Here is a 21,560-nt window from a genome sequence, read left to right as displayed (position 1 = left end):
AGGAAAGACATATGGGTCACTTTTCCAGAGGGAATAATGAAGAATGTCATGGCTCTTTAACTGGATCTGAGGATCAAAGCCATGACATCTGCCTACACACTCAGCCAAAGCAAGAAGCGAGCAAAGAATCAAAATATGGATCTGGAGGAGGTGTAAATAGGAATAGCAGAATCAAAAGGAAACAAATGAACAGAGTAAAAGAGACAAACATAAATCCAGCTAGAAGAGATGAACTTCTTTCAAATGAGCATTCCACAGAATATTGCTCCTGAGCATTTCCAACATTTTCAGATTTCTGGTATCTGCAATATTTTGCTTTTGTATTTGTTCAGATGTTTGTGATGTGTTGGCTGGCTGACTAGTTCACAAAGAAAAGCAAACTGATGTTTTTGTTTTAAAAAGGAATGAGATTTCTAATGTTGGTTAATTGTGCTCTACCAAAAACTGCCAATTAGATGTGACAATTGAAACAAACTCAACTATAGCCTGATAACAGATTGTGCCACAGCTTGAGTCTACCAACATGTGTGTAAAAATAAACCTTAATTAAAAAACAGCTACTCTAAAAAACTGCACACAAAAACAAAAGCCACAGCTATTCTAAGTTTTGAGCTGTGTTAGGTTTTCTCAACTGATCCCCAGTAGAGCTGCTGGAACAGGGAAAGAAAATCAACAGGTGTTCTAGTGAATGATTCATGCTGGAGGCTCATGTGGAAAAAAGCTAACATACTCTTTCAGTGGCAATTTGTTTTTTTAAGTGAATAATTAAGTCATCATTTTATTCCAATACCCAAAGGCAAAGACTACGTACAAAGCTGATAATGAACACAGTGCACCTGTCAATTATGAAATGTATATATAGTGGATGGGAAGAAAGAAATTGATAGAAACAGGAAACAGAACAAACTGTCAGTTTGTCTTCACATGCTGAAGAAATAATCATTCCACCAGACCATAAATAAACTTCACAGTATACATATTGCTTATCCATGATGGTCTCCTCTCAATCCAAAAGATGTGGGTGTCACTATGTTGTCAGTCCAAATACCATATTCACTTCTGTAAGGCTTACCATATTCAAAACTGGTGAAAATAATTTGTAAGCAAATGCCTACCTGCAGATGTCTGTTTAAATTTTTCACTTTTCTTCTTCCTCCATTTCCATGGTTTAAACAGCCTCCCTAAGGTTGCAAACTTGCTTCTTCTCCTGATGGGTGGTGTATGAGTACCTGGGACCAGTGACTCTGAACGCATTGCAGCCAGCCTTTCTACTTCTTCCGCTGGATTGAGGAACAAAAGAGAAAGCTGAGCAATGTGATGTCAGAATGTTTAGTGAGGTTATATATCATCACTCCCATCCCATTAATGTTTCAAATGTTAATTGTTATTGGATTTTCCCAATAAAGCTCGCAGCCTACAATATGAAACAAATTCTGTCATGCTTATTACCAGTTCACAGTGAACTTTGTCTATCTAGAGCTCTTGTAATCTGTCGCCTTTCATCAGGTTTAACAGACAATCAATTTTTCAATGTATAATTTCAATTACACCACACTGTAAATTTTTGCTATAAATTCTGTGTGTTAGGATTGAGCCCTCCACTACCACCTGATGAAGGAGCATCGCTCCAAAAGCTAGTGCACTTCCAATTAAACCTGTTGGGTCTATAACCTGGTGTTGTGAGATTTTTAACTTTGTACACCCAGTCCAACACTGGCATCTCCAAATCATGCCTTTTCTATAAACTGTCTTCCTATCGCCCTGCCCATATTTCTGTCTCTTCATAAGTATGTATGGTACTCTGTTATTAGTCTACTTGAGAGACAAGAAAGAGACAGATTGAATCTCATTACTTAAGATATCACTGCATTTGCATTCTATTATTTCTTTTTATCGAAAACTGTAATGATTGTTGTTTCCGGTTGCCGAGAACTGTACATCTTAAAAGTATTACAACTGAAATTAAGTCACTGAGAAAACTCATATCCTGAGTTAGCTACATGATGAGGCCATGACACACTTTCAGAATCACAGTATTTTTACGGTTTAGGAGACTGCCATTCAGGTCATTAAGCCAGCACCTGCTCAGTAAATGAGCATCATTACATAGTGCTCCCACTTTTCCCCATACCTTTATACATAGAACATAGGCTTATACCGCACAAGAATGGGCCCTTTGGCCTACAATGTCATGCCAAACATGATGTCAAATTATACAAATATGATGTCAAATTATACTAATCCCTTTTGCCTGCCTTTGGTCCATATCTCTCCAATCCTTGCATGTGCTTATCTAAAAGTTTCTTAAATGTTCCTAACATATTTGCCTCCACCACTACACCTGGAAGTGCTTCCACACTTCTACCATGTCTTTGTAAAAAAACTTGCCCCACAGATCTCTTTTGAACTTTCCTTCTCTCACCTTAAATGCATGCCCCCTAGTATTAGACATTTCAACTCTGGTGAAAAGATTCTGAGCATCAACCCTACTTATGCATTTCATAATTTCATAAACTTCTAACAAGTCTCCCCTCAGCCTCCATCATTTCAAAGAAAACAACATAAAACATAGAACATAGAACAATACAGTGCAGAACAGGCCCTTCGGTCCTCGATGTTGCTATTCTCAGCTCGTCCCCGTACACTATCCCAAAATCATCCATGTGCCTATCTAAGGATAGTTTAAATCTCCCTAATGTGGCTGAGTTGACTACATTAGCAGGTAGGGCATTCCATGCCCTCACCACTCTCTGCATAAAGAACCTGCCTCTAACATCTGTCTTAAATCTATCACCCCCTCAAATTATGCCCTCTCGTACAAGCTGACGTCATCATCTTCGGAAAAAGTCTTTCACTGACTACCCTACCTAATCTTCTGGTCATCTTGCATGTCTCTATCAAATCTCCCCTTAGCCGCCTTCTTTCGAATGGGAACAGGTTCAAGTCTCTCAGCCTTTCCTCATAAGACCATCCCTCCAGACCAGGCAACATCCTGGTAAATCTCCTCAGAGCCTTTTCCAATGCTTCCACATCCTTCCTGTAATGGGACGACCAGAATTGTACACAATACATGGGCTTTTCTGGCCTTTCCTTTTAGGTCATACCGTCTAATCTGGTCAGCATCCTAGTAAGCTTCTTCTGCATCCTCTCCAAAGTCTCCACATCCTTCCTGGTGATGTGGTGACCAGAATTGAAGGCCTAACAAAATTCTTCTAAAACTGCAACATGGCCTCCTGACTCTTACGCTCAATTTCCTAACCAGTAAAGGCAAGCGTGCCATGCGTCTTCATTACCAACCTGAAAACCGGAGGGGAAACACTTTTACACGGAGAGGGTATGCATATGGAATGAGGTGCTAGTAGAAGTGGTTGAGGCAAGTACGTTAAAATCATTTAAGAGGCATTTGGACAAATACATGAAGAGGAAAGGTTTTTTTTGGGCCAAGTGCAGGGAAATGGGGTTAGCGTAGATGGACAATTTGGTTGGCATGGACCAGTTCGGGCCAAATGGATTCTCTCCATGCTGTAGAAATCTATGACTCAATCTACTTATGTGGTCACTTTCAATCTTCCTCTTGTTCTTGCTCCTTTTTGAGTGGAAACTGTTTCTCCCTATACAATCTATACAATACACTTATGATTTTGAAAACTTCTATCAGATCTTCTCTCAACCTTCTTCTCAGGGGGAACAGTATTAGGTTCCTCAATTTGTCCTCATAGCTGAAGTTCTTCATCTCTGAACCATTTTTGTAAACAGCTTCTGCACTCGCTCCATTGCGATCACATCCTTCCTGTAATGTGCCACCCAGAGCTGTACACAATACTCCAGCTGAGGTCTAATAAGTATCTTATGCAAGTTCAACATTTTTTGCTTTTGTACTCTATGGCCCAAAGGGGCATTGCAGGTGATTGTTTTTCTACATGATAATTGATAAAGGATTACTTTTAATGGTAATAGCAATTTTAATTGGGAACTTAAATGGTAATTGTTGTTCTGCCTGGCAAGACTCAGGTCAGTTATAGAGTCATAGAGATGTACAGAATGGAAACAGACCCTTCAGTCCAACCCGTCCATGCCGACCAGATATCCCAACCCAATCTAGTCCCACCTGCCAGCACCCGCCCCATATCCCTCAAACCCTTCCTATTCATATACACATCCAAATGCCTCTTAAATGTTGGAATTGTACCAGCCCCCACCACCTCCTCCAGCAGCTCATTCCATACACGTACCTCCCCCCACCCACCATGTGAAAACGTTGCCCCTCTCACCCTCTAGTTCTGGACTCCCTGACCCCAGAGAAAAGACTTTGACTATTTACCCTATCCATGCCCCTCATAATTTTGTAAACCTCTATAAGGTCACCCATCAGTCTCTGACATTCCAGGGAAAACAGCTCAAGCCTATTCAACCTCTCCTTATAGCTCAAATCCTCCAACCCTGGCAACATCCTTGTAAATCTTTCTGAACCCTTTAAGGTTTCATAACATCTTTCCAATAGGAAGGAGACCAGAATTGCATGCAATATTCCAACAGTGGCCTAACCAATGAGCTGTACAGCCGCAACATGACCTCCCAACTCCTGTACTCAATACTCTGACCAATAAAGGAAAGCATATCAAACGCTTTCTTCACTATCTTATCTACCTACGACTCCACTTTCAAGGTGCTATGAACCTGCACTCCAAGGTCTCTTTGTTCAGCAACACTCCCTAGGACCTTACCATTAAGGTCCTTTGGTGATACGGTGGCTCAGTGGTTAGCACTGCTGCCTCACAGCACCAGGGTCCCAGGTTCGATTCCAGCCTCGAGCAACTGTCTGTGTGGAATTTGCACATTCTCCCCGTGTCTGCGTGGGTTTCCTCTGGGTGCTCCGGTTTCCTCCCACAGTCCAAAGATGTGCAGGTCAGGTGAATTGACTGTGCTAAATTGCCCATACTGTTAGGTGCGTTAGTCAGAGGGAAATGTGTCTGGGTGTTCGGAGAGTAGGTGTGGACTGATTGGGCCGAAGGGCCTGTTTCCACACTGTAGGGAATCTAATTTTTACTGTTATACAATAGGTGGTCTTAACTTTGTTAACTGGGCTCATACAATGGATACTTTTCCCCTTGTTCACAGATCTTGCATGCTGGGCAGCACAGTGGCACAGTGGTTAGCACTGTCGCCTCACAGCGCCAGAGACCCGGGTTCAATTCCAGCCTCAGGCAACTGACTGTGTGGAGTTTGCACATTCTCCCCGTGTCTGCTTGGGTTTCCTCCGGGTGCTCCGGTTTCCTCCCACAGTCCAAAAATGTGCAGGTCAGGTGAATTGGCCATGCTAAATTGCCCGTAGTGTTAGGTGCAGGGGTAAATGTAGGGCCTGTTTCCACACTGTAAATAATCTAGTCTAATTAAGTGTAGAAGTCCTGCTAAGATTTGCTTTCCCAAAATGCAAGACCTCGCACTTATCTGAATTAAACTCCATCTGCCACTTCTCAGCCCATTGGCCCATCGGGTCCAGATCCTATTGTAATCGGAGGTAACTCTCTTCACTGTCCACTACACCTCCAATTTTGGTGTCATCTGCAAACTTACTAAATGTACCTCTTATGCTCACATGCAAATCATTTATGTAAATGACAAAAAGTAGAGGACCCAGCACCAATCCTTGTGGCACTCCACTGGTCACAGACCTCCAGTCTGAAAAACAACCCTCCACCACCACCCTCTGTTTTCTACCTTTGAGCCAGTTCTGTATCCAAATGGCTAGTTCTCCATGTATTCCGTGAGATCTAACCTTGCTTATCAGTCTCCCATCGGGAACCTTGTCGAATGCATTACTGAAGTCCATATAGATCACATCTACCGCTCTGTCCTCATCAATCCTCTTTGTTCCTTCCTCAAAAAACTCAATCAAGTTTGTGAGACATAATTTCCCATGCACAAAGCCATGTTGACTATCCCTAATCAGTCCTTGCCTTTCCAAATACATGTACATCCTGTCCCTCAGGATTCCCTCCAACAACCTGCCCACCACCGACATCAGGCTCACTGGTCTATAGTTCCCTGGCTTGTCCTTACCGACCTTTTTAAACAGAGGCACCACGTTTGCCAACCTCCAGTCTTCCGGCACCTCACCTGTGACTATCGATGATGCAAATATCTCAGCAAGAGGCCCAGCAATCACTTCTCTAGCTTCCCCAGAGTTCTAGGGTACACCTGATCAGGTCCTGGGGATTTATCCACCTTTACCCGTTTCAAGACATCCAGCACTTCCTCCTCTGTTATATGGACATTTTGCAAGATGTCATCATCTACTTCCTTACAGTCTATATCATCCATATCCTTTTCCACAGTAATACTGATGCAAAATATTCATTTAGTATCTCCCCCATTTTCTGCGGCTCCACACAAAGGCCACCTTGCTGATCTCGGAGGGGCCTACTCTATCCCTAGTTACCCTGTTGTCCTTAATGTATTTTTAAAAACCCTTTGGATTCTCCTTAATTCTATTTGCCAAAGCTATCTCATGTCTCCTCTTTTTGCCCTCCAGATATATTCCTACTTCCTTTATACTCTTCTAAGGATTCACTCGATCTATCTTGTCAATATGCTTCCTTCTTTTTCTTAACCAAACTCTCAATTTCTTTAGTCATCCAGCATTCCCTATACCTACCAGCCTTCCCTTTCACCCTGACAGGAATATACTTTCTGAGAATTCTCGTTATCTCATTCCTGAAGGCTTCCCATTTTCCAGTCGCCCCTTTACCTGCAAACATCTGCCCCCAATTAGCTTTTGAACTTTCTTGCCTAATACCGTCAAAATTGGCCTTTCTCCAATTTAGAACTTCAACTTTTAGATCTGGTCCATTCATTTCCATCATTATTTTAAATCTCATAGAATTATGGTCAGTGGCCCCAAAGTGCTCCCCCACTAATACCTCAGTCACCTGCCCTGCCTTATTTTCCAAGAGTAGGTCAGGTTTTGCACCTTCTCTAGTAGGTACATCAACATACTGAATCAGAAAATTGTCTTGTACACACTTAACAAATTCCTCTCCATCCAAACCCTTAACATTATGACAGTTCCAGTGTTGTTTGGAAAGTTAAAATCCCCGACCATAACCACCCTATTATTCTTACAGATAGCTGAGATCCCCTTACAAGTTTGTTTCTCAATTTCCCTCTGACTATTAGGAGGTCTATAATACAATCCCAATAAGGTGATCATCCCTTTCTTATTTCTCAGTTCCACCCAAATAACTTCCCTGGATGTATTTCGGGGAATATCCTCCCTCAGCACAGCTATAATGCTATCCCTGATGAAAAATGCCACTCTCCCCTCCTCTCTTGCTTCCCTTTCTATCCTTCACGTAGCATTTGTTTCTTGGAACATTAAGCTGCCAGTCCTGCCCATCCTTGAGCCATGTTTCTGTAATTGCTATGATATCCTAGTCCCATGTTCCTAACCTTGCCCTGAGTTCATCTGCCTTCCCAGTTAGGTCCCTTGCATTGAAATAAATGCAGTTTAATTTATCAGTCCTACCTTGTTCTCTGCTTTGTTTGACTCACTTCTTTTCTCAACTGTACCAGTCTCAGATTGATTTCTTTCCTCACTATCACCCTGGGTCCAACCCCCTACTCCCTTTTGTGGATTTATCCACAAAAGACTCCTGCATTAGCTGCCTACCTCTCTTGCCTGTCCTGGAGTTAACTCATCTATGTGACTGTATCTGAGACTTTCCCCCCTTCCTATAACTGCCATCCATCACATACTGTTGCTGTTGCACATTCGTCATTGCTTCTAACTGCCTGTCTAACCCATCCATTTGATCTGATAGGATTTGCATTTATGAAGTTCATATCACTCTATTAAAGGCCATTCTTGCTCCTTCACAATCTACAGACACAGAAAATAACACCGTCTTATTCCTCTACAAAGGGCTGAAGAAGGGCTTATGCCCGAAACGTCGATTCTCCTGTTCCCTGGATGCTGCCTGACCTGCTGCGCTTTTCCAGCAACACATTTTCAGCTCTATTCCTCTACAAACACTGCCCCAGGTTAAATTAAAAGTTACGGCTTATATTTTAAGTTTAATCAAGGCACATATCTCCAAAAACATATAATCAAGAAAGAACCCACTCTACTCACTACTGCTGATTCTCTGTTGGCCACACTTAAAACAACGATTAACTTCTCTGATTCTGTACTGTGAACTTCGCCCAACAGTTCCTCCAAGATCAGTTGTGAATTTCACCGTTTGTTAATTTTCCCAGATGCACTCCGATGTCCAGTGATACATGAATTAAAACAGGAAAGGTAGTAACTGTGCAGGTTTTTCTCTCTCTCTCTCTCTCTCTCTCTCTCTCTCCTGCAATGACCTCACCATGTGCTTCCTTTGTCTTTACTTCTCCCTTTTAATACTGCTGTTTGTTTGACATTTTTCTCCAAAGTTCCAAAACAATACAACAGTATATAAAACAGTAATTGCTGCTCCTGGAATTCGAGGAAATCACCTCCAACACCTAAAATACCTCAAAAAAAAAGGAGCAGCTGTTACAGCCAGAAATTTTTCCCGTCCTCCAACTCGGATTACATTATTATAGAAAGAAACAGATCTCAATCCATTGTAGGTTGATGGGAATATGCAGATGCAGTAGAGGTGGTGGTCTTAAGGAGTGTCATTGAAGCATCTATAAATTTGAAAAAACTATTGAAGTTATTCTAAAAGTCTAATTTGAGTAACATTTTCTTTTTATTTATCACACCCCTGGCTACCAAAATGTATAAGATCACAATTCTTTAGTAGCGAAGTCAGAAGATTTCTCTTTCTATTGAGTTCTTGAGAACATGCATTACTCCAGTTGGTCCAGGCAAAATGAAAAAGGAATGGGACAGTGATAGATTTGTATGTCTGACCCATTCAACCACACAGATTTCAGGGATTGGTTAAAATTCACATATCTTGTGTTTTGTGGTGAGCAAAGAGTAGTAAGTGCTTAAGCTATTTATCTGTGGTAGTGCTCATATTGCAACTATTTGTCGCTACTTTAGCATATGAATTAAATCAGTTTTATTGTCAACATGGACTCAAATGAGTACAGTGAAAAGTGTACAAATCACCACTTATGGTGTCAATTTAAGTACAAAGATCCCAAGGTACAGCTTCTTCAGTTACAGTTCTTACAATAATAGAGAAGTAAAGAGTGCAGCATTGCAGATTTTAGGAACAAATTATAAAATGGTGAAAAAAAAAGTTTAGAATAATCATCTTCCTACCTAGTCTATGCTTCACCGGGCCTAAACTCCAGACCATGTCAGGTTTCATCTCAGTATTCACAAGGCCAGGAAATCACCTTGAGACTGGAAGTCCATGCTGAGGTCATGCCAGGACGAGAGGCCACCATGTACCACCAGAAGGTGACCACACTTGGATAAGAGACTCCACGGGCCTGGGACATTGCCTCACTGGGACGAGAGGGCTCCATGCTAGGCCAAGAGATATCAGGCTGCTGGGAAATTTTATATTCTGCTCTTGTTAAATGTGAGGAATAGCGGTTGGGGAAAAGGGGAAGTGTGTTGGTGGTTAAAATTGACCCAGAGTATACCAAATGCACCAATGCATTACAAGAATTAATGGAGTCAGCTCAGAGGAATTTTGTTTTTTAAAACGGCTAGTTGTTATTACTACCTAACATAGTAATTCAAAATGTACCAACACCCTGAAAGGGAGAAGGCAGATCAATGTTATCAAGCTGACGCTGTTTGCCAAAATTAATTCAGATGTATTTGCAGGTGCTACTCTTTCTGAAAAAGGCCTTCAATCAAAATTCCTTAATCAATTTCACCAAAACAGATTGGGTTAAACGATAGATAAGGCGAGTTAGTATGCACAATGATATCTAATGGAACTGATAGATCAGCATTGAAATTTTGTGCAGGGAGGTTATATTCAAGGAGCTGGAGGCCTCCCCATACAGTAGGAGATAGCTCCACCACTGTCAAAGTGTTGGAAAATCATTCAAAATTGGGGTTTGATTATTTAAATTACTTGACAGCTGCAATCTGTTTGCACAACCATTCCTTCGAAACCTCACTCATGATGGGAATGTGTCAGGAATGACATCCCTGGTTGCCTGACATTACCTACTTCCACTCCTGTTACTTCACTGTAAAACTGAAAGATGACCAAGGCTGAGAAAGAAATATTCTGTATTGCACAACATTTCAAAAAATGACAGGTAGAACAGGAAAGAAGGAGAGATAGAAAATAAAAGATGTTATAAGGACACTTGTGCAGGAAAGGATTTTGGCTCAGAAGTCAGAAGTAGAATCAGTAATGGCAGGAATCAGGAATAGTAAGGGTAAATAATATTGATGGGGATAGGTTATTGACATCATCGAACAGTTTTAACACTGAAGACAGAATTCAGCAAAAATTCATGAGAATATGTAACAAAAAAACCAAAATAGTCTTCATACAGGCTGGAGAAATTCTACTTGTCAAGGTGGTCTTGAAGATGAGTTCACAAGATATTTTTACAACAGTTTGCATGAACAATAGATTATAGAACCAAGAAGAAAAAAAAACATTATTTTAAATGTGGCATTGTGTAATGTGGCTGAGGTAATTAGAAACCTCAGAGAAAAAGATCCTATGGGTAAAAGAGATCAAAATGCAACTGAATTGTATGCCAAGTCTGAGAATTGCACACTTGACCCAGAAACAAAAACGTTAAACTTAAACAATGTCAATTACACCGGTATGAGGGGACAGATAACTAACTTTGGGCAGCATGGTGGCTCAGTGGTTAGCACTGCTACCTCACAGCGCCAGGGACCCGGGTTCGATTCCTGCCTTGGGCGACTGTCTATGTGGAGTTTGCACATTCTCTCCGTGTCTGCGTGGGTTTCCTCTGGATGCTCTAGTTTCCTCCCACAATCCAAAAATGGGCAGGCCAGGTGAAATGGCCATGCTAAAGTGCCCATTGTGTTAGGTGCATTAGTCAGGGTTAAATATAAGGTGGGGGGAACGGGTCTGGGTGGGTTGCACTTCGGAGGGTCGGATACTGTAGGGTATCCAATCTATTCTAATGTGATTTGGATAAATAGTTTGAAGGGTATGGTGAGATTTAAAAAATGGGAAGTATTTAATAAAACTATCTTCTATTAAAAACAACTATGCCAAAAAGATCCATCCATGGTTTTCAAGAGTTTTGAAGAAAGGATTTTTATAAATTTGTCCACCGACATGTGGGGGTCACTAGTTAGACGAGTATTTATCAATCGTCCCTAATTGTCTTTGAGAAGCTTCTGGTGAGCTGCTTCTTTAAAACACTGCAGTCCATGTGGTACAGTTACGCTAACAGGGCTGTTAAGGTAGGGAGTTCAGGATTTTTACCTACCGACAATGAAGAAAGAATAATAATATATTCCATGATTCAATGGTGTGTAGATTCGGAAAAACCTGCAAGTGGTTATGTTCCTTGCATTTTATACACTTGTCCTTCTAAGTGATAGAGGTCATCTATTTAGAAGATGCTGTAGAAGAAGTCGAGGTAGGTTGCAGTATATTTATAACTGATATACACAGTTGGCAATGTGAATTGATAGAGGAAGGAGTGAATGTTGAATATGAAATGTAACCCAGATTGTTGTGGGAGGCAAGGAAGGAGATATCAGGCATCTGGCAGCAATTTTTAAATCCTCTCCAGTCACAGATGAGGTGCCAGAGGGCTGCAGAACTATTGACAATTTTCCATTATCAAAAAAGGGAAGAAAGGATAGAACAGGAAATTATAGGCATGTCAGTCTGATGCCTGTGAATATATCCACACTTGGCGAGATACAGATCAATCAGGAATACAGAGAATGGATTTGTTAAGAAAAGGTCAGCTTAGAAGCTTCTATCGAAGAAACCTTGGTGAATTTCTGCAGTGCGTCTTGTATGCACCATCTACAGAATTTCACTAAGGCTCGTCAGAGAACACCTTCCAAATTCATGACCATTTCCATTTAAAAGAACAACGGCAGCAGATACATGTGAACACCATCACCTGTGCTTCTCCAAGCCACTCACCGTCCAGACTTGATGTACATCACTATGCCGATGTGAATATTGAGTCACAATTAATTAGAATGGATGGCTTTGAGGTATGTAGGGAAGCGGTGTTGGAAATTCTGGAAAGGGTGAAAATAGATAAGTCCCCTGGGCCTAGGCATTTATCCTAGGATTCGCTGGGAAGCAAGGGAGGAGATTGCAGAGCCATTGGCCTTGATTTTTATGTCCTCGTTGTCTACAGGAATAGTGCCAGAAGACTGGAGGATAGCAAATGTGGTTCCCTTATTCAAGAAGGGGAGTAGAGATAACCCTAGTAACTATAGGCTGGTGAGTCTCACTTCTGTTGTGGGCAAAATCTTAGAGAGAATTGTAAGGGATAGGATTTATGAACATCTGGATAGGAATAATGTGATCAAGGATAGTCAACATGGTTTTGTGAAGGGCAGGTCGTGCCTCACAAACCTTATTGAATTCTTCGAAAAGGTGACGAAGGAGGTTGATGAGGGGAAAGCGGTAGATGTGGTATAAATGGATCTTAGTAAGGCGTTCGATAAGGTTACCCATTGTAGGCTACTGCAGAAAATACGGAGATATGGCATTGAGGGTGAGTTGGAGGTTTGGATTAGGAATTGGCTGGATGGAAGAAGACAGAGGGTAGTAGTTGATGGCAAAGTTTCTTCATGGAGTGCCGTCACTAGCGGTGTTCCGCAAGGATCTGTTTTGGGACCATTGCTGTTTGTCATTTTTATAAATGACATGGAAGAGGGGTTAGAAGGTTGGGTAAGCAAGTTTGCGGATGATACGAAAGTCGGAGGAGTTGTTGACAGTGAGGAAGGATGTGGCAGGTTACAGCAGGATATAGAGAAGCTGCAGAGCTGGGCAGAAAGGTGGCAAATGGAATACAATGTAGCTAAGTGTGAGGTGATTCACTTTGGGAAGAATAACAAAAAGATGGGGTACTGGGCTAATGGTCGGATACTTGGTAGTGTGGATGAGCAGAGGGATCTTGGTGTCCATGTACACAGATCTCTGAAAGTTGCCACCCAGGTAAATAGTGCGGTGAGGAAGGCATATGGCGTACTGGCTTTTATTGGTAGAGGAATTGAGTTCCGGAATCCTGAGGTCATGATGCAGTTGTATAAGACTCTGGTGCGGCCGCATCTGGAATATTGTGTGCAGTTTTGGTCGCCATACTATAGGAAGGAGGTGGAGGCACTGGAACGGGTGCAGAGGAGGTTTACCAGGATGTTGCCTGGTATGGAAGAAAAATCGTATGAGGAAAGACTGAGGCACCTGGGGCTGTTTTCACTAGAGAAAAGAAGGTTTACGGGTGACTTGATTGAGGTGTACAAGATGATTAGGGGTTTAGATAGGGTCGACAGTGAGAATCTTTTTCCACGTATGGAGTCAGCTATTACAAGGGGGCATAGCTTTAAGTTAAGGGGTGGTAGGTATAGGACAGATGTTAGGGGTAGATTCTTTACTCAGCGAGTCGTGAGTTCATGGAATGCCCTGCCAGTAGCAGTGGTGGACTCTCCCTCTTTATGGGCATTTAAACAGGCATTGGATAGGCATATGGAGGATAGTGGTCTAGTGTAGGTTAGGTGGGCTTGGATCGGCGCAACATTGAGGGCCAAAGGGCCTGTACTGCGCTGTATTTTTCTATGTTCTATGCCTTCACTGTTGCTAGCCAAAATCCTGGAATTCTAACTTAACTGCACTGTGAGTGTACCCACACCAAATGAACTGCAGCAATTCAAGACAGCAGCTCACCATTATCTCTCAAAGGTGACTAGGGACGGATAATAAATACTGGCCCAGCCAGTGACGGCCACATCCCATGAGTGAGTGAATGAATTAAAAAAAGATCATGGGAAAAATGGCATGCGATGTATGAGTGGACATAAAGGGGAGCATTGGATAGATGTGAGCTGAGGGTCTGACAGCTGAGGATTTGCGTATCTCAAATTTATTATTAAAACTGGGCCAGTGCCCCAATATGGAGGCAGGTTTGTGAACCATCAGCCTGGCAATCCAACCACCTGATTATAACGTTGGAGCTACATCAGTAAGCTACTGACCCAGCTCCATTTTGTCCCACCTATACCACATCCTCTTCCCAGAATGGTTGAGGAAGCATTTCTAACATCCAGCCCAGTGTTTTGGGCAAATAGCATTTGAACTTCATTGCAAGGGGCCTGGGATACAAGAATAACAATTCTCTGGTACAACTGAATAGGGTGCTGTTAAAATCATACTTGGAGCACTGCACATATTTTTGGCTCTCCATATCTAAGGATGGCATTTATATTCTTAGGAACCTTAACAGGGTAGATGCTGATAAGTAGTTTCCCCTTCTACAAGTTTAAGACTACAAGTCATAATCTCAGACAAAGGGGTTGCTTATTTAAGGCAAGTATGAGGAGAAATTGCTTCTCTTAAAAGGCAGTGAATCTGTCGAATTCCTTACCATAGAGAGCTATCAAGGCTGGTGCATGAACTACTTTAAGTGTGAGATGGGCAGATTTCATTTCAATAAGAGAATCAGGGTTTATGTGGGGAAAAGAAACAGGAAAGTGGAGCTGAGGATGATCATATTAGATAATCAAGATTGTCATTATCAGAATGGATGGTGCAGCAGACTCAATGGGAACAAGTGACCTACTTTTGCACCTATTTCTTATCATTTCATGGTCTTGGATCTATACACCCTCATTTTCAATCCTTCAACTATTGGAAATAATCTCCTTCTATCTACATTGTCGAAACCACTAGTAGTATTTCTTTTCCAGTGGCAGTTGAAGTGGGAGGAGCAACAGAGAGGACCAGAGGCTTGAAGGGAAGGTAAATTCAAAGTATATAAACTTGCTTTGTGTATAGGCGGAGCTCACGCTGAACAGGAGCGGACACGGGTCTGCTTGGTAAGTGAGGCTTTATATTTGGGCAGTTGCTTTATCCAAAACACTACTTGGGTAGTGTCTCCCACCCGTTCTCCTCCTCTAACCAAAAAAAGGTTCTATGCACCGAAAGGTAAATGGATGAGTTGCTTTTTCTAGTTTTCAGTAGTCTCACTGGGAATTTAGAATAATAGGAATGGAGGTTAGGGCAGTTGAATGTTCCTCCTGCAGAATGTGGGAGGTAGGGTCACCACTAGTGTTCGTGCTGACTACATCTATAGGAAATGCACCCAACTTCATCTCCTCGAAAACCATGTTAGGGAACTGGAGCTGGAGCTGGATGAACTTCGGATCATTTGGGAAGTGGTGGGGGTTATTGAGAGGAGTTATAGGGAGGTAGTCATACCTCAAGTACAAAAAGAAAGTAGATGGGTTACCACCAGGAGACAGAAAGTGAACTGGCAGGCAGTGAGGGATCCTCTGTGGCCATTCCCCTCAACAACTACTATACCGTTTTGGATACAGCTGGGGGGACTACTTACCAGGGGTAAGCAATGGGGCACAGGTCTCTGACACAGAGTCTGTCTCTGTTGCTCAGCAGGGACGGGGGAAGAGGAGCAGACCATTATAGTCCAACAGGTTTATTTGGAAGTACTAAGCTTTCAGAGCGCTGCTCCTTCATCAGATAACTAGTGGGGCAGGATCATAGGACACAAAATTTAAACGGAAAAGATCGCAGTGTCATGCACTTAAAATGATATATTAAACAAACCTGGATTGCTGTTAAGCTTTTCATCTTTTAGAATGGGTTTCAGGTTTCAGTTCATTAATATGCAAAATAATTTAAGGTTTTATAAATAGAAAGGTGTGAGGTTAAAGTCTGTCCGTATTTCACTTCGGCCTTGGACCTTCGGGTGACCATCCTCCAAGGCGGACTTCGGGACAGGCAACAATGCAAAGTGGCCGAGCAGAGGCTGATAGCCAAGTTTAGTAGCCATGGGGACCTTGGGTTCATGTCACACTACATGAGGGGCAGCACGGTGGCTCAGTAGTTAGCACTGCTGCCTCACAGCGCCAGAGACCTGGGTTCAATTTCAGTCTCTGTGTGGAGTTTACACATTCCCCCAGTGTCTGCATGGGTTTCCTCCGGGTACTCCGGTTTCCTTCCACAATCCAAAGATATGCAGGTCAGGTGAATTAGCCATGCTAAATTGTCCATAGTGTTCAGGGATGTATGGCTTAGGTGCATTAGTCAGGGGTAAATGTAGAGTAATAGGGTAGGGGAGTGAGTTTGGGTGGGATATTCTTTGGAGGGTTGGTGTGGACTTGTTGACCTGAAGGGCCTATTCCACACTGATGGGATTCTGTAGGTATTCTATGGATTACAGGCAACCCCACTACACTATACACTCGCACACACACCATCTTGACATACTCTCACACTCACGTAGATCCTTTCTCATAACATGCTTTTTCTCAGACACATACACACACTCTCAAACTTCTACTGTCACATGCATGCACGCACACATGCAAACACATTCTCATCCCCACGGACACACTCACTCTCCCCCTGATGTGCACATACACGTACACACACACATACACACAAGTCTATGGGGTGAATTTGTATTTGCAGATACATTCTATTTTTGCTTAAAACGCACACAACCTGCAGGCAGTCAATCCATATAACATTTTATAAATTCTTACTTTGAAAGTAGGAATTTTGAAAGAACCAGTCTGACTCAAGATTGTGATACAGGCAGACTCTAACCTCACACCTTTAATATATTGTCTGAGCTGAGATGTCACTTAATTATTGTGAGAATGTAACTTAAAAGTAGTTCTGGGATTTATATATCATTGAACCGAAACCTGAAACCCATTCTAAAAGATGAAAGACTGAACAGCAATCTAGGTTTGTTCAATATATCATTTTAACTGCATGACTCTGAGATCTTTTGCTATTATATCATTTTAACTGCATGACTCTGAGATCTTTTGCTATACATTCTGTGTCTTATGATCCTGCCCCACTAGTTATCTGATGAAGGAGCAGTGTTCTGAAAGCTCGTACTTCCAAATAAATGTTTTGGACTATAACCTGGTGTTGTGATTTTTAACTTTGCAGTGATAGAGTAATAGCTCCTCCATTAAAACTACTTCTTATTCCAGAATTCCCCTTGATACAAAAAAAATCCCCAATCTCTTTTGACTCCTTAAGTCACTCTGTGCTGTCTTTTTCACTCTCACCTCTAAATTAAATGCAAGGAGTTCATTGGCATTTTTGTCACTAAGGTAGAGACCACCTATTCAGCGGCCTCCCTTCCTTCCCCTTGCCTTTCGAGGCACACTTTCTGCAAAGTTTGTCCCTGATCGCGCATTGAGCTAATCTTTATCTTTCCTATTTCCTCTCTTGCCCTTATAGAGAGGTCCACAAAATCCATCTCCTGTTGCCTTGATCCAATTCATACTGAACCGGAGACCAAATAACTTCCCTTGTTGATATCATCAGCCAACATCGTAAATAATTTCTGCTTTTCTGACATTGTCTGAAATCTGCCTTCATCATAGTTGTCAATAAAACAGCATCCCATGCCTCTGTCCATCCGAACTATTATCATGTCTTAGAACATAGAACAATAGAGCACAGTACAGGCCCTTTGGCCCAGGACGTTGTGCCTAGCATTTATCTTAATCTAAGATCAATCTAACCAACACACCCCTCAATTTACTGCCTTCCATGTGCTTGTCCAGCAGTCGTTTAAATGTCCCTCATGTCTCTGATTCTGCCGCTGGCAGTATGTTCCACGCACCAAGAACCTACCTCTGACATCTCACCTATACCGTCACTTCAGCTTAAAATTTTGACCCCTGGTGACAGCCATTTCTGCCCAGGGAAGAAGTCTCTGGCTATTTACTCTATCTATGCCTCTCATTACCTTGTACACCTCTATCAATTCACCTCTCTTCCATCTTCTCTCCAGTGTGAAAACCCCTAGCTCACTCAACCTCTCTTTGTAAGACAAGTCCACCAATCCAGGCAGCATCCTGGTAAAGCTCCTCTCTGAAGCTTTTACATCCTTCCTATAAGAGGCGACCAGAACTGGACATAATATTCAAAGGGTTTTATAGTTTTATAGAGCTGCAGTAAAACCACGTTAATGAAAGCCAAAACACCACACATCTTCTTTACAATCCAATCAAATTGGATGGCAACTTTGAGGGATCAATGTATGTGGTCCACAAGATCCCACTGTTCCTCCACACTGCCTTTAATCCTGAATCCTGTCTTTAATCCTGAATTCAGCATTCAAATTCCACCTTCCAAAATGAATCATTTTGCATTTATCCAGATTGAACTACATCTGCCACTTCTCAGCCCAGCTCTGCATCCTGTCAACGTCTTATTGTAGTCTGCAATAGCCCTCTACAATACCACTGACCTTTGTGTCATCAGCAAACTTACTAACCAATCCTTCCACTTCTTCATCCAAGTCATTTATAAAAAGCTACAAAGAACAGAGATCCAGGAACAGACCCCTACAGGACACCACTCACCACTGATCTCCACACTGACCTTTGTGTCATCAGCAAACTTACTAACCCATCCTTCTACTTCTTCATCCAAGTCATTTATAAAAAGCTACAAAGAACAGAGGTCCAGGAACAGACCCCTGCAGGACACCACTCACCACTGATCTCCAGGCAGAATACTTTCCATTCACTCCCACTTGCTATCTTCTTTCAGCCAGCCAATTCTATATCCAGTCAGCCAAATTTCCCTGTATCCCGTAACCTCCTAACTTTCTGAATGAACATGGGAAATCTTATCAAATGCCTTACTGAAATCCATAAATACCACATTTACTGCTCAACCTTCGTCAACTTGTCTAGTCACATCCTCAAAGAACTCAATAAGGCTTGTGAGGCATGACCTGCCCCTCACAAAGCCATGCTGACTATCTACAAAGTGTGTTTCCTCTCTAAAGTCATCTGAACAGAAACCACTCTGATCACACCCACTTCCCTGTCTTCTCTTCCGTTTAGATAAAGGTGTCCACAGCATTATCATGTTTGACTTAAATTGGTGGCTCAGTGGTTAGCACTGTTGCCTCACAGCGCCAAGGAACCGGGTTCGATTGCAGCCTCAGGCGACTGTGAGGAGTTTGCGCATTCTCCCTGTGTCTGCGTGGGTTTCCTCTGAGTGCTCCGGTTTCCTCCCACAATCCAAGGATGTGCAGGTCAGGTGAATTGCTCATAGTCAACTGCCCATTAGACAGAGGGAAAATGGGTCTGGGGAGGATACATTTTGGAGGGTTGTGTGGACTTGTTGGGCTGAAGGGCCTGTTTTCATACTGTAGGGAATCTAAAAATTTATGGAACCAAAGATGTGTGAGATCCTAAACAAATATTTAGCACCCATATTTATTGTGGAGAAAGACATAGAAGTTAGGGAAGGTGGGGAAATAAATACATGTTTTGAAAAGAGTCCACATTACAGAAGAGATGGGATCAGAGGTTTCAAAATGCCTAATAGTAGATAAATCCTCAGGACCTGATCAAGTGTATCCCAGGACATTGTAGGAAGCTAAGGAAGAAAGTGTGGGCCCCCAAGAAATATTTGTATCATTGATAGCCACGGGTAAGATGCTGAAAGACTAAAGGGCGCTAGTGTGTCATTATTTAAGACAAGCAAGGATACAATAAAATAGTGAGTCTGAACTAAGTCGTGAGTTCGTTGTTGGTCGGGATTCTGAGACAGGATCTTCACGGAAGGACTGATTAAGGATAGTCAGCACGGTTTTGTCAGTGGGAAATCATATTTCACAAACTTGGTTGAGTGTTCCTTGAAAGAGGTATCACTGTGGGTAGGCAGGGTGATAAACAAGGCATTTGGCATGCTTGCCTTCTTCAGTCAGGCCACTGAGTACAGGAGTAGGGCTGTAATGTTTTGGCTGTACAAGACATTGGGAAGTCCACATTTGAAAGACTGCATACAAATCTGGTCATGCTGTAGGAAAAATATTATTAAGGTGGAAAGGGCTCAAAAATATTTACAAGGATGTTACTGAGACTGGGGTTTTGAGTTATAACGAGAGACTGGATAGGATTGGATGTTTTTCGCTGGAGAGTAGGAGGTTGAGGGGTGAACTTCTAGAAATTTAAAAATTATGAGGGCTATAAATAAGGTGCCTTTTCCCTAGAATTGGGGATTTCCAGACTAGGATGCATATTTTTAAGGTGAGAGGAAAAAGATTTTAAAAAAGATATGAGGGGCAACCTTTTTACACAGACAGCAGTTCACGTGTGGAATGAACTTCCAGGGGAAGTAGTGAATGTGGATATAGTTACAACATTTAAAAGACGTTTGGAGGAGTACATGAATAAGAAATCTTTGGAGGGATATTGGCCAAGCACAGGTAGGTGGGACTTCAGTTTAGGTTGGGATTATGATCACCATGGACTGGTTGGACTGAAAAGGTCTGTTGCCATGCTATATGACTCAATAACTAAATACCCTGACATCTTTTTTTTTAGATTAGATTACATTACAGTGTAGAAACAGGCCCTTCGGCCCAACAAGTCCACACCGACCCGCTGAAGCGCAAACCACCCACACCCCTACATTTACCCATTACCTAACACTACGGGCAATTTAGCATGGCCAATTCACCTGACCGGCACATCTTTGGATTTGTGGGAGGAAACCGGAGCACCCGGAGGAAACCCACGCAGACACGGAGAGAATGCCTCAATGACTAAATACCCTGACATCTTCCAGGAAGGTTAAGGGACTATCAGGCAAGTCAAAGCCACCTTTCTTGTTAATCAGGAAGCAATTTCATGATTCTGCAAGGCCTCCTCAGTGCCATTTGTGTACGGGCAAAAGTAGAGGCAGAAATCAAAAGGCTGGAAAATGAAGGAATCATCAAACTGGTCCAAGTCACGGAAAATGCAGCATCTGTCGTACTGATTTTGAGATTTGCTGAGACAATGTGTCTTTGTGGGGAATTCAAACAAATGATACAACATTTCTCACAGCTGGATAAATACTCAAACCATTGGATAGAGGATTTGTAAACAAAGCTAGCAATGGGGCTGTTCTTCATGAAGTTAGACATGAGCCACGCTTACTTAAAATTGCGTTTAGACAACTTTCCCAAAAGAATAGATAGGAATATCAATTATCCGAATACCTGATTATCCAAAAGAGATCTCAAGATCCCAATAGAAACATTACATCAAAGACGTGTTTCCAACACTGATCGTGTCTATTGTTTACCGCCACTGTCTCCAAATGACTGACTGCCCGCTCTCTCTCTCCCCCCCACGCTTTCCCTGGAGTTCTACAGAGGGTGTATCTTAAACCCCCCCTCCTCCCCCTTCCCCAGATAATGTCTTTAACATTGACCTGTACAGGGTAAAGGTGGAACCTGTCAAAAAGTTGCAGTAAAAAGGTGTGCGTGTGCGTGCGCGCTGCACTCCGGTTACCCCGGGGGGCTGGCGGTGTTGGATGAAGACGCAGATGGGAGTTGAGCGAGAGGGCAGTGTTGAATGGGGTTGAGGGCGGTCTAGGAGCAGCGTTGGACAGGATTGGCGGGGGGGGCGGTGTTGG

At 42.4% G+C, this 21,560-nt stretch overlaps 1 protein-coding gene across 5 annotated transcripts in view; it reads right to left on the bottom strand.

Annotated features, from left to right (window-relative positions):
* Positions 1–21,560, bottom strand: part of LOC122564312 (phosphatase and actin regulator 1-like) — a 314,771-nt gene that overhangs the window by 276,473 nt on the left and 16,738 nt on the right. For all 5 annotated transcript variants that reach the window (XM_043718985.1, XM_043718983.1, XM_043718986.1 and 2 more), the window contains exon 2: positions 1,116–1,280. In XM_043718985.1, the coding sequence (XP_043574920.1) occupies positions 1,116–1,280 (165 nt within the window). The remainder of the gene's footprint in view (positions 1–1,115; positions 1,281–21,560) is intronic.

The sequence above is a fragment of the Chiloscyllium plagiosum genome, chromosome 29 (assembly GCF_004010195.1).
Source record: "Chiloscyllium plagiosum isolate BGI_BamShark_2017 chromosome 29, ASM401019v2, whole genome shotgun sequence".
NCBI classification, from domain to species: domain Eukaryota; kingdom Metazoa; phylum Chordata; class Chondrichthyes; order Orectolobiformes; family Hemiscylliidae; genus Chiloscyllium; species Chiloscyllium plagiosum.
Note: the sequence above shows the minus strand (reverse complement) of the source record. Positions and strands in the feature narration are given on the sequence as shown.